This window comes from Cryptococcus neoformans (genome assembly GCF_000091045.1).
Source record: "Cryptococcus neoformans var. neoformans JEC21 chromosome 8 sequence".
Lineage (NCBI taxonomy): Eukaryota > Fungi > Basidiomycota > Tremellomycetes > Tremellales > Cryptococcaceae > Cryptococcus > Cryptococcus deneoformans.
In genome coordinates, this window is record NC_006693.1 from 989875 (window position 1) to 1001100 (window position 11226).

General features: G+C 51.9%; 6 protein-coding genes and 1 non-coding gene across 7 annotated transcripts; 3 read left to right on the forward strand and 4 right to left on the reverse strand.

The window, feature by feature from the left end:
* The first annotated feature begins 141 nt into the window (after window positions 1-141).
* CNH00700 (hypothetical protein) lies at window positions 142-2797 on the forward strand. Its single transcript, XM_572262.1, has 7 exons — window positions 142-305; window positions 368-543; window positions 601-688; window positions 744-978; window positions 1038-1438; window positions 1488-2228; window positions 2284-2797. The coding sequence occupies exons 1-7, from the start codon at window positions 162-164 to the stop codon at window positions 2713-2715; spliced, it is 2217 nt and encodes a 738-aa protein (XP_572262.1). The 5' UTR covers window positions 142-161; the 3' UTR covers window positions 2716-2797.
* Window positions 2373-4476, reverse strand: CNH00690 (minor histocompatibility antigen h13, putative). Its single transcript, XM_572261.2, has 7 exons — window positions 4371-4476; window positions 4097-4310; window positions 4021-4052; window positions 3877-3964; window positions 3607-3821; window positions 3211-3556; window positions 2373-3147 (listed from the first exon to the last, which is right to left on the reverse strand). The coding sequence occupies exons 1-7, from the start codon at window positions 4461-4463 to the stop codon at window positions 2831-2833; spliced, it is 1305 nt and encodes a 434-aa protein (XP_572261.1). The 5' UTR covers window positions 4464-4476; the 3' UTR covers window positions 2373-2830.
* A 998-nt stretch (window positions 4477-5474) lies between these two features.
* On the forward strand, window positions 5475-5564 carry CNH00680. Its single transcript has one exon. It is a non-coding gene; the product is annotated as a tRNA-Val (tRNA).
* Window positions 5565-5645: 81 nt separating this feature from the next.
* On the reverse strand, window positions 5646-7126 carry CNH00670 (phosphoserine transaminase, putative). Its single transcript, XM_572260.2, has 3 exons — window positions 6909-7126; window positions 5876-6853; window positions 5646-5827 (listed from the first exon to the last, which is right to left on the reverse strand). The coding sequence occupies exons 1-3, from the start codon at window positions 7078-7080 to the stop codon at window positions 5742-5744; spliced, it is 1236 nt and encodes a 411-aa protein (XP_572260.1). The 5' UTR covers window positions 7081-7126; the 3' UTR covers window positions 5646-5741.
* A 150-nt stretch (window positions 7127-7276) lies between these two features.
* CNH00660 (expressed protein) lies at window positions 7277-8928 on the forward strand. The gene is made up of 2 exons (XM_572259.2): window positions 7277-7567; window positions 7619-8928. Exons 1-2 carry the CDS (start codon window positions 7306-7308, stop codon window positions 8821-8823), a joined length of 1467 nt encoding a protein of 488 aa, XP_572259.1. The 5' UTR covers window positions 7277-7305; the 3' UTR covers window positions 8824-8928.
* On the reverse strand, window positions 8093-10058 carry CNH00650 (conserved hypothetical protein). The gene is made up of 5 exons (XM_572258.2): window positions 9719-10058; window positions 9507-9662; window positions 9299-9461; window positions 9164-9237; window positions 8093-9102 (listed from the first exon to the last, which is right to left on the reverse strand). Exons 1-5 carry the CDS (start codon window positions 9971-9973, stop codon window positions 8992-8994), a joined length of 759 nt encoding a protein of 252 aa, XP_572258.1. The 5' UTR covers window positions 9974-10058; the 3' UTR covers window positions 8093-8991.
* A 12-nt stretch (window positions 10059-10070) lies between these two features.
* Window positions 10071-10552, reverse strand: CNH00640 (hypothetical protein). The gene is made up of 2 exons (XM_024657633.1): window positions 10353-10552; window positions 10071-10308 (listed from the first exon to the last, which is right to left on the reverse strand). The coding sequence occupies exon 2, from the start codon at window positions 10299-10301 to the stop codon at window positions 10188-10190; it is 114 nt and encodes a 37-aa protein (XP_024513313.1). The 5' UTR covers window positions 10302-10308; window positions 10353-10552; the 3' UTR covers window positions 10071-10187.
* Window positions 10553-11226: the final 674 nt, after the last annotated feature.

Consider the following 11226-nt stretch of genomic DNA (forward strand, 5'->3'; position numbering starts at 1 on the left):
AACTGAGCGGCCAATCCTTGGAATGTTCGAAAATCAACAAATCTAGTTGGCATTTTTTCCCACGGTGATTGACCTCCACATCGTTCCTCCACCCGTGCCATTTTTCAAAACTTCAATAAGCAATCTATACATCCACAATCTCGAGCATATTCAATCTAAAAATGGGCAAGGCTCAAGTCAAGAAGAAGACACAAGGATGGAGGCACAATCCCGTCCGAGTTCCTGACTCCCATCTCGGCTCTGGGAAGGGTGAAGGCAAGGCTGATCCACAGAAGGAGAAGCAGATGTTGCCCATCCTCAACAAGGTGTGTTAAATTGTCAGAGGGATCCTGCGCTTGTTGCTAACCTTACGTCTCTGGGGAATTAGCTCAGATCTCCAGAATATGCTGATAGGACATGGGCATGCGCTGCTATCTCGAATCTCATTCAAAACGACGCTGCTACCCGACGACTCTTCCAGGGCAAGAATGTTGTCGGAGAATTAATCGAGAGATTGTCCGACAGTGTTGATGAAGTTGTTGTCGAAGCTTCCGGGGCTCTCAGGTGGGTATACAGAATCTTATGATCGTGATACGTTGACCGATGAATATTTGGTCATAGGAACTTGGCTATCGATGGCGGAAGGGAACTTTGCGGAGAGATGGCCAATAAGGGTATCATGTCTCATTTGGGCGTTCTCATCAGCAAGGCATGTACAATGTCTCCACTCTGCTTCGAAATCGATGGGCTGACAAGCACTGCAGATCTCAACCACCATCACATCCGTCCTTTCTGGCGAAACAATGGACTCTGATGACAATTTGCAAGCTCGTAAACACCTCCTCTCCTTATCCGAAAATGTCATCCTTCTTCTCTGGAGTCTTGCCGAGGCCGGTCCCAAGACCCTCGCCAATGTCAATGCCATGGGTTGTGAAGGCTTGTTGATCATGATTCTTGAAGGTAGAGACAAACTGGGCTTGGGTGTTTCCCTCGCGGCAGGTACGTTCCTCCTCCCCAGATTCATATTCCACTAACTAATGTAATGTTTTGGTGGATAGCCCAAACTCTCTTTGCACTCTCCCAGGACAATTTCCCCTTCCGAAAATCCCTTGTCATCCATCCTACTGCCCTCGAAAGCCTCATCACTATCGCTCAAGAAGACCACCTCCCCGCTGAGAACGCTCAAAAAGCCAAGGAGGCCTCTCGTAAATCTAAATCCAAGAAGGCGGCTGCCGAACCTGCCTCGGAAGCTGATGACCTTCCCGATGGAAGGGCATTGTTAAGGAGAATGCTCGCCTGCGGTATTTTGAGAAACATCATTAGGGCTGGATCAAGAGCGGACGAAAAGGTCGGCATCAATGCGTTGACTGCGAGCACGATTTTGCCCCTTGTTAACGGCTTGCTGGACGTCAAATTAGAAGATGTTTGCACACGTGTCAATAAATTGGTCAAAGATTCCGTAAGTAGCATCAATGAGAGACCCGAACAGCAAGCTGACAGAGGAGTAGCCCCCAGACGTCAAGATCCTCGATAAGAACGCCAAGACCGACCACAAGTCCACTTCTGAAGTCGCTCTTGAACGTATTGAGCGAAACCTCTCCACTGTCGTCGCCGCTCTTGAGGTTCTTACAAATGTCTGCGCAGGTCTTGAAGATGAGGAGGACATTGCTGCTGAGACTCTGGAAGAAGGCGGTGCTGCGGCTGAAGTTGTTGAGATCGAAGAGGATGATGATGCGGCGATGGACGAGGATGAGATGGATGATGAAGGTCTCATTTCCATGGGCCGTGAACCTGGAGCGGAACTTGACATAGAAACGTTTGACAGCGGCGTCAAGATCAACCCCGGTGCCACCCTTTCCCATCTCCTCACCAACCTTCACCTTCCTGAGCGACTTAGTCTACTCTCCCGCCCAGTCTCCCTCTCCTTCCCTCCGGCTTCCACCGTCCCCTCCATACACCCTCCTACCACCTCTATCCTCTCAATATTGCACCTACATGCTTTGGAAGCTTTGAACAACCTGCTCCTTACTGCTGTCGCGTCCATCTCTGCTGCAGAACGATCTGCTGCCGCGCAGATTGTCGCTTCTGTACCTGTGCAAGGCTTATGGGATAGCTTGTTTTCCATTATTCAATTGATTGGATCCGAGCCTCAGGCTTTGCAAATGAAAGGTCAGGAAATGAGGATGGAGGTGCTTGAAATGACTTTGGGTTGTGTTTGGGGTACCATCAAGGTCAATCCTTCGGCAGTTGTAAGCCTTTTTTTTGTAATTTACCAACCCCCAGGGTGCTAATAAGATACTGCAGAACGTCCAACAACCACAAGTGCAAATTCTGATGGACAGCATCAACGTCATCAAGGATGAAATCACCAAAACCCGAGTCGTCGAGACCCTCTCCAGTATTGCCATGCGCGAATCCATTTCCAATGCCGAAAACCAATCCATCACCCAGAACCTTATTCAACGTCTCACCTCCACCTCCCCCACCCCCTCGGCGGAAATGCTCGTCTCATTGCTCAACGCCATTATCGACATTTACTCTGATGAGACCCGTTCTTTCAACTCTGTTTTTGTTGAAAATGATTATTTGCAAGTTTTAAGCGGTATCGTGGGCAAGGTCAGGGCCGAGGTGAAGAAGATTGATAAGCGAAGAGAAAGGAATTTGAGAGTGAGGGGTGACGAGGTGTATGAAAACTTGGTGGCGTTCATCAAATACAGAAGGAGTTTGCAGAAATAATTAAAATTGGCCCCTATAGGGTCTGTTAGGTAGTTCAGTTTATTTGTGCGATAGACTAGGATGTATGATATGGTGACCTTTTTGATGAATACGCAACGGCATCTATAATGATTCTCTACTTCTTCTTCCCACCCTTCTTCTTTCTAGGTTTTCCTTCGGGAGCGATGACGCCGGTGTTATTCATCCAACTATCATCGTCCATCTGTTCTTTTTGTTCTCCGGCGTCCTGCGCTTCGTCAACAGTATCTTCGCCTTTGCTGACGGTCTCTTCGGCAGCTGCCTTGGCTTCTGCGCGAGCTCTGATAGCCGCCTCCGATGCCGCCTCAATGGTATCGTCAAGGACTTGCTTGTTCTCCTCCTCTGGTGACTCATCGTATGTCCATAGGTTCTTAATCTCTCCTCGAGAAAATGCAAGAAGAACAGGCCCAAGAGCTGTAGACCAATTAGCGTCGTGTGACATCGATCGAAAAATGAAAGAACCGTGAAAGAACGTACTACAAGCTGGACTCAAGTAGAGCAAAGCAGGTTGCGCCCTCTGAAAATGGTGCATCACCCCGATCGTTACACCCAACCCCAAAACATAGCTCACCACGCCACACCAAAAATATGGCTTTCCAAACTTGCTCCTGGGAGTAACATTCTGGCCCTTGTAAAAAGCGGCATAGCGATGAAGGTCATATCGGAGACAAAGGGCAATGACGAGACCAGGTACGATGATATCGCCGAGACCCAGCATGGCGAAATCGGTGGGAGAAGCGAATGGGGAGGTTTTAGGAGCGAGAATCTTAATGGGGGCATCAATACCTTTAGCCACTGTAACCATTACTGGGGTCGCGAAAACCTATTTCAGGACATCAGATTGGGATAGAGAGGCATAATGACGATATTTACCCAAAAGATATCATAGACAAGCAACAGACCCAGCATCAAGAAGGCGGTGAAGAATGAATCGAGCTTGAGCAAGGCGAGAGTCTCGATAGAGAAAGCAAGGGCGAGGATGTTGCTCAATATGTAATGTCGATCAAAGTAGACGTATAGGAGGGGAAGGACGATAGAGACAGGAATAAGGCACATGGTCGGAAGGGTTGTAGGGAGGTGAAAGATCTCTGCGAGTCGTTAGTTCTAGGGTCTTGTCGCTGATAATGGTATATGAAGACGCACGTCTAAATCCTGCAGAGATGCGAACATGATAGGTGGTCATAGAGATACCAAATACGCGAAGAAGATAGCCTATAATGGAGGAGAATGTCTGCAGTATTGCGGGTCAGTTCAGTCTTCCATAGCATACACAGCTCTTTTACTAACCGACTGTACAGCCAGCATTCCCGCAAGACCGACTACGAAATGTCAATTCCGATATTCTCACTGGGAATTAACTTACAGTACACTCCGAGAATGATAGTGATCCATTTCTTCCCAAAATACTTCAAGACCGCCCATAATCCCAGCAGCATCACGGAGCCCATGATGGGGAACATCGCGGACTCCTTCCATGTTAAAGTTTCGCCAGCAGGCTCCTCATCTTCATCGTCATACTCTTCAGAGATCTGACCCTTTTTTGATTCTCGAAGTCGCCGTCGAGTATCTTCAGGAGTCTGTCAAAGGCGAAAGGAATCAGCCAAATCGTTGACTTGAAAAGACCAGAAATGACGTACTTTCAGAGATTTGAAAGATCCGATAGCAATCGGAATAAGGGCCTGGACTCCAAGAGAAACATAGGTAGCCCATATGGTGTTGTATTGGGGCATATTGCAGCGAGGCTCGACGTAGCAATACCATTAAGAAAAAAGGTCTGAATGCACGAGAGGACACAAAAAGGGGACAGTCCGCCGACGCGGTCATCATCTTCTGTGATGACGTGGAAGTTGACTAATAAAAATCAGAAGATCAGAAGGACCATCTTAATTTCTGCTGCAGCTGAAGTGCCTAGCCCAAAACCGTACAACATTCACATCTTCGTTCGTGTCGTCGCATGGCCCAGGCAAACCACAGACACTAGTTATCATCACTCCTAATAACCACCAGCGTATCCACTTCTTGACGGGCATACTCCGCAGCAGTAGCCTTGATATCAAGCTCCACTCGCTTCAACTGAACGTCATCTCAATAATAATGTACTGACAATACCACTCTTCTTCAATCGGACATGGCGTAAGATCCTTAATCACTCTGCCGCAAGTCGCTAAACTTCTGTCAACTTTTGTTATATATCGCTCCACTACTGTTATATCTGATGCGGTCATGAATGTCATTCAAGTAATGCCGCGCGTCGTAAGGCTGTGGGCTATCAAAAACATTATGTTATGGAGAGTATTGGGCGACATATTTTACTGTTGATGTGGGAGATATAGTCTGCTAAATCGTTTAGTTGCTCTATCTTAAGGATTGGCTTCAAAATTGACCGGCAAGAACTCCACTTCTTCGTCAGTGGAATCATTTTCATATTCATCAGCACTTTGGTGACTTGTCCCGTTATATGGTCTCTGTGGATTGTTGGGCAAAGTAATCCAGCTCTCCCAAGCAAGAAAGCAGTATCCTCCAAGGTCGTCTTCCCCCCTTCAAGGCCATTAGAAGCAAACGGTCCACTAGACCTGGCATACTCCGAGTAATTATCGGCCAATTTGGGGTTCAAAATATGTTTTCAAAGGTCATAAATGAAACTGCGAGATATCTGGAAGTGAAACATTCAAACGAAGAAGAAAATAATTTCTCACACAAAACAGCTGATATTGATCTAGGCCGACCTATATTTCAACAATGGTCACGTGATGGAGTTGGTCACCATACCTGTCTAACATTCAACGGAATGTCTTCACAGGAGGTCGGCGGTTCGATCCCGCCCGGGATCATATTTTTGCCCTTTTATTTTTTTTTGCTCCTTTTGGCTGTACACTTGGCCGGGTTTAAGTACTTCTTTCCTTGTACAGCATCGACCATAACATTACTCATCTACAAGAGTTAAACACAGTCATAGGCTCAAGTCGTTTGCATAAAATCATATGCATATCTAATCAAATTCCCGATATCTATTGCTCTCCGAACTCGTTGATATATTGGCAGAGAGCCTTGACAGAGTCGACGGTGACGGCGTTGTAAATTGACGCTCGGATACCTGCATCCCATGTCAGTTGTGGTTTAAACCATTAAAGACCTGACTTACCACCAACCGACCTGTGGCCCTTGAGTTGTTTGAACCCCTTCTTCTCAGCACCTTCCAAGAACGCCTTTTCCTTACCCTCTCCCACAATCTCAAACGTGACGTTCATCCAACTCCTCGCATCCTTCTCCCTCACAACAGTCCTCACCTTGCCCCTTGACTCGGCTGCATCAAGAGTCGCATAAAGGAGTTTTGCCTTTTCGCGGTTCGTCGCTTCCAGACCGGTAAGACCTCCCTTGGCGTCGATGAGATGTTGGAGCACGAGGGCAGAGACGTAGATGGGGAAAGTGGGAGGGGTGTTGTAGAGAGAAGCGTTTTCAGCGAGGATTTTGTATTCATAAGTAATAGGAGTTGCGGGGACGCAGCCGAGCTTGGCAGCGGCGGTAGTGTCGACCAAGAGATCGTTCCTTACGATGAGGACGGTGACACCAGAGGGTCCGAGGTTCTTTTGCGCACCGGCATAGATGATGGCGTGTCTTTCAATGTTGGGGATGGGGCGGGAGATGAATGACGAAGAGTAGTCGGCGACGACGTTGACGCCTTCAGGGACGAGGTCAAAGGGGAAAGCATACGCAGAGTCCTGTGCGGAAGCGGGAGGGAACTCGACACCGTTGATAGTTTCATTCTCGCAGTAATACACATACGCGGCATCTTTACTGAAATCGTACTCTTCCCGCTTGGGCAATCTAGTCCAGCCCGTAGCCTTTGTGCTCGCGGCGATGCGGGGTGTCGCAAAGCCTGGGCAGTTGGGGAAGGGCGGGAGGACGAGGCGTTGGGCTTCGGCGTATGCCTTGGACGACCAGGAGCCTGTCAAGACGTAGTCGATGGTAGGGGGTTTGAACTCTTCGGCAGGCACGGGGTGGGCAAGACGGTGGGCGGAGAGGAGGTTAAGGAGGACAGCAGAGAATTGGCCGGTTCCACCGCCTTGGGAGAAGAGGATGGTGTAGTTATCGGGGATGGCAAGGAGGTTTCGAAGATTGGCTATGGAATTTGTTGGTGTACCATAATAATAATAAAAAAAGACAACGGGACCTACCCTCGGCACCTTCAATGACGGCCTTGAACTCTTTGCCTCGGTGACTGAGTTCACAGATACCCATGCCGGTATCGGCATAGTTCAAAAGACCCTTGGCGGCATCTTCGAGGACGGTGGTGGGGAGAGGCGAGGGGCCAGCGGCAAAGTTGTGAACGTCTTTCCTGTCTGGCATGTTTGGATATTTTAGCTGGAGATGCGAGATGTGGATTCAAGGGGAGCGAGGAGACGGAATTATTATTCAGACACGAAACATGACTCGGTGTAACTAAGGGTGATCGGGACAGTGAGATACCGTGGGAAGATGTATGTGTGTGTGCTTTATCTCGACCAATCGGTGTCTCATAAGGAACTACGTAAAGTATAGATAACAGATATCATCTTGATCCACTTTTTTGACATGTCTGTCGTTGTGTACCCGCAGGAAGACGAAGACTGCCCATCGTTCTCATCTACAGCCCTTCAGATTCTCACTCAGGATGTATCTTCTCTCCTTTCCCTTTCTCTCGAGACGACAGCTTCTGTCCTTCACGACTGGTTCCGCTCTTCGCTCGGCATGGTTGGGTTCGGAGGCGACTTTGCACCTCGAGATCGGCAGAAACCGGACAGCGAAGAGGAGAGCGGGAGGGGTTTGGCCGTTGTTATTGTCGGTGCTGGTGAAGGTAAGCCTGTGTCATTTCATTCGAAGACTAACTGACTAATTGGGATATCAGCCACCGGCCAATCCCTTACGCTTCACCTCGCCAAATCAGGGTACACAGTCTTTCCCTTTATCCCGCTCCCCTCGTCTTCCCCCTCCATCTCTACGTACAATGACACTTCATCTGCACCCACTGACGCACTATCCAACATCCTTCTCACATGGTCCGCCACCCGTAAACGTCTTTGTGCGCGGATGCCGAACCATCCGGGCGCGGTGGTACCTATCATCGTCGATCCTGAGGGTGTGAGCGGTGAAGGAGAAGTGGGTGAGCTGGCGGATGTCGAGAAGGATAGGAAAGAGGGAGAGGAATTTATATGTGGCAGGTTTGCACATGCGGGCGAGACGGTGAGGGCGTATATCCGCGAGAATGAATTAACCCTCGTCTCGATCATCTGTATCTCGCCCTCACCTTTGCCTTCTCCCGCCACGCCCCACCTCTCCCTCTCCCCTCCCTCTCCTCTTTCGACGCACCCCCCCTCCCTCACCACCACCGCTACCGACCTGCTCCTCCCACGGGATTCGCTGGTGAATACCCCCGAATCAACGCTGCATTCAATTTACCGCACAAACGTCCTCGATCCGGTGAGCGTGGTGAGAGAGTTATCGGACGTGCTTGTTTCGCCGCTCGGGTTTGGGCCCGAGTACTGGGGCAGGGGGAGAGGTAAGCAGAGTCAGGGAAGAGTTATATTCATCAACCCTTCCCCCATTCTTTCCCCATCGTTGCAAGCAGGCTCATCAGCCGGCGGACACGTCGATTCAATGAATCGACACCACCACCGCCTCTTTCAAACGACAAACCTATCAAGCGTGAACAGCGTGAACAGCCTGACGACATCCCTCCGCAGCGCTACCGCCCGTATACTGCGGGATGAACTGTCCGTCCTAGGGGTCGGGGTGTGCGAGGTGGTGGTAGGTCCTATGTGGGAGAAACCGCGGCTGGCTCGATGTTGGGGCGGGGGCGAGGAGGGTAGGAAGATGGACATGCCGCCTACCCCTGGCCCCACCCCGACCAGGCTGCTCATCCTCTCCCGCCTGTGGGCAGTCGACGACGCCCTCCTCTTCGCCTCTGTCCGCCGCGCACTCGAAGATCGATACCCCCGATACCGCCACTATGCCGGTTTGGGTCCCCTGGTGGATGATCTGGCGGGGGCGATACCGGGCGGCGGGGTGATGACTGGCCTGGGCAGGTGGGTGGTCGGTAAGGTTTTGGGTTGAGTTTTTTGCGTGTTGTTGTTGTTGTTGTTGTTGTTGTTGTGAAATGTGTGCGTATGTATATCAGAGTTTTAGTGGTTGTACCCATCTTTTGGTGCTAAAGGATATGCATTTTCCATTCCCATCACGGCCATCGTTACCTTTTCTTTTTATCGTTACCTTTTTATTTATTTACACACTTCCATGCCCATGTTCGGGATCAGGAGGGAAATACTGTGGGATAATCTCCCGATAGACATCTTCATCCCTTTTTGAAAACACGACGTAGATTACTCTTGTAATCTATGGTGGGGTCCAGTCCAGTATGTAAGTCAGTGCGGTTTGGGAAACAGAGACGACGTACAGAGTCATCTTGTTCCAAGAACTGACGAGTTGTCTCGAGTGCGATATGCGTAGCATCCTTGATCGGATACCCATCTATCATTGCGGATTTTGCCATCAGCATCAGCACCAGCACCCATCCAGACTCTTGACGTACAGACGCCGGTAGAGATACTGCTAAACCCAATGACGCCTCCTCCCGAATCTCTACACCCTTCCAACGACGATTGGTAACAGCTTTTCAAAAGCTGGGCTGCACGTTGGGGTGGGTGCGAGTGGTAGACGGGTCCGACTGTATGTGCGATCTTCTTGCTCGATAGCTGGGGCTTTTTTCAGCGTGACTGCAAGGGGGGTATAGGACGCACGTTGTAGCCGGCGGTAAACTTTGTTTCCCCCGTCTGGGCACCGCCCAGCTTTTTACATTCCTCGAGCAGGTGCTTGCCTGCAGCCCGGTGGATCGCACCGTCGACGCCGCCCCCGCCGAGGAGTGACGAGTTGGCAGCGTTGACGATCATGTCGGCCTATACAGACGTAAAGTTGGCGAGGTGACTAGTCTAGACGGAGGAAAAACACCCACCTCGAGCTCGGTGATATCTCCTCTCCAAATGGAGACCCGATCATTGAGCTGTTTCGTAAACTCATACTTTGGCTTGGTGGGATTGAGTGCATTCGTGTGATCATGGCGGTAGAGCTGGGAAAGGGTAGGGATGTCGGCGGGTGTCATGGTCTTTGCGAGCCGGCTTGCCAGACGTGGAAGCGTCATGCAGGAGTAGTGTCCGTTATATCTCGAGCGAATCTTGAGTGACGACTGGAGATCGCCGTCGGATATCATCACGCGCCTATTTCAGTCCATATCTACAGCCCGCCTACTGCCGCATCGCTCTAGCCACTCATCCAAGAGAAGAGCGTTCATCCAAGAGAAGAGCAGACGAGCGAGGGTGAGGCCAGGTGTTGACAGGCAGACGGTGGAGCGGCGTGCAGACAGGTTGGAATCTCTATGCATGTAATACATCCTCTTCCGCAGCTACATCCGCTTGCGAGCTACACTACGCCTCCATTCTCTTGCCGTTGACGGCGACAAAGTGGTAGAGAACGATGCATGCCATGGCGGCGATACCGAGGCCGTTTGCGAGGTCTGCGAGGGCGTGGTCGGAGATCATGGTGGGTCTGGGGCTGTGGGTTAGTGGGATGACGACGGGACGGGTGCTTACGTCGCGTTGTGCAGTCGCAGCGGGGGCAAGTGGAGCTCTGCGGGTGGCAAGTGAAGCTCTGCGGGTGGCAAGTGAAGCTCTGCGGGTGGCAAGTGAAGCTCTGCGGGTGGCAAGTCGAGAGGTGACGGAGTGTGGAGACGGATGACAGTCGAGCGGTGACGGAGATGTGGAAAAGTAAACGAAGAATCCGCGACATTGTTTCCGCGGACATTCTCGACATCCACACGCAGCCTCGACACCATGGCGACCCTCGAGACGCTGCTGCCGCGCACGGGGCAGCGGGTGACGGCGGTGCTGCACCACGGTGAGTCTGCGCGTGCCTGCGCTGAGACTGACGCTGTGCAGACGAGCGGCTCTACCTCGGGCTGGGCAACGGCGGCGTGCTGGTGTATGCGGGCGCCCCCCCCGCGCTCGTCGCGAGCCTCCCCCCCGCCCGGCGCCAGGTCGACAGCCTCGCCGTGCTCCCTGTGCGCGGCCTCCTCGCCGTCCTCGCCGACACCGCCCTCGCCTTCTACGCCCTCCCCGCCCTCGCCCCCGCCCCCGCCCCCCTCCCCCTCCCCCGCCACGTCCTCGCCCTCGCAGCCACCGCCTACACCCCCCGCGAAGGCCCCCCCACCGACCTCCTCGTCCTCGGCTGCCGCAAAAAGGTCCTCCTCTACGGCGCCCCCGCCCGCCCCTTTCCGACCCCTGCGAGCTCCCCCTCCCCCACTCCCCCGCCACACCTCTTCCCCTCCGCCCCCCCCGCCCTGCCGAGACCGTCCATCTTCTCTTCACCCCCACCGCCTCCGCCATCCTCCATCTTCACCCCGCATCCCCCTCCGCGGCGCTTTTCCTCTTCGACCTCACCACCGATCCATTCCCCCCCGCTTCCCCC

Excerpts from the sequence above, each read along its gene's own strand:
- CNH00700 (XM_572262.1), top strand. The coding sequence starts at position 162 with ATGGGCAAGGCTCAAGTCAAGAAGAAGACACAAGGATGGAGGCACAAT. Across the intron at positions 306-367 it reads TGTTGCCCATCCTCAACAAG|CTCAGATCTCCAGAATATGC; the intron begins GTGTGTTAAATT and ends CTGGGGAATTAG. Across the intron at positions 979-1,037 it reads GGGTGTTTCCCTCGCGGCAG|CCCAAACTCTCTTTGCACTC; the intron begins GTACGTTCCTCC and ends TTTGGTGGATAG.
- CNH00690 (XM_572261.2), bottom strand. The coding sequence starts at position 4,463 with ATGCCCCAATACAACACCATATGGGCTACCTATGTTTCTCTTGGAGTC. Across the intron at positions 3,965-4,020 it reads GAATGCTGGCTGTACAGTCG|ACATTCTCCTCCATTATAGG; the intron begins GTTAGTAAAAGA and ends GCAATACTGCAG. Across the intron at positions 3,148-3,210 it reads CTACTTGAGTCCAGCTTGTA|CTCTTGGGCCTGTTCTTCTT; the intron begins GTACGTTCTTTC and ends ATTGGTCTACAG.
- CNH00660 (XM_572259.2), top strand. The coding sequence starts at position 7,306 with ATGTCTGTCGTTGTGTACCCGCAGGAAGACGAAGACTGCCCATCGTTC. Across the intron at positions 7,568-7,618 it reads TATTGTCGGTGCTGGTGAAG|CCACCGGCCAATCCCTTACG; the intron begins GTAAGCCTGTGT and ends TTGGGATATCAG.
- CNH00640 (XM_024657633.1), bottom strand. The coding sequence starts at position 10,301 with ATGATCTCCGACCACGCCCTCGCAGACCTCGCAAACGGCCTCGGTATC.
- CNH00670 (XM_572260.2), bottom strand. The coding sequence starts at position 7,080 with ATGCCAGACAGGAAAGACGTTCACAACTTTGCCGCTGGCCCCTCGCCT. Across the intron at positions 6,854-6,908 it reads CGTCATTGAAGGTGCCGAGG|CCAATCTTCGAAACCTCCTT; the intron begins GTAGGTCCCGTT and ends CAAATTCCATAG. Across the intron at positions 5,828-5,875 it reads GGGCCACAGGTCGGTTGGTG|GTATCCGAGCGTCAATTTAC; the intron begins GTAAGTCAGGTC and ends CATGGGATGCAG.
- CNH00650 (XM_572258.2), bottom strand. The coding sequence starts at position 9,973 with ATGATATCCGACGGCGATCTCCAGTCGTCACTCAAGATTCGCTCGAGA. Across the intron at positions 9,462-9,506 it reads AGTTTACCGCCGGCTACAAC|CTATCGAGCAAGAAGATCGC; the intron begins GTGCGTCCTATA and ends AAAAAGCCCCAG. Across the intron at positions 9,238-9,298 it reads CAGTATCTCTACCGGCGTCT|ATGGGTATCCGATCAAGGAT; the intron begins GTACGTCAAGAG and ends CCGCAATGATAG.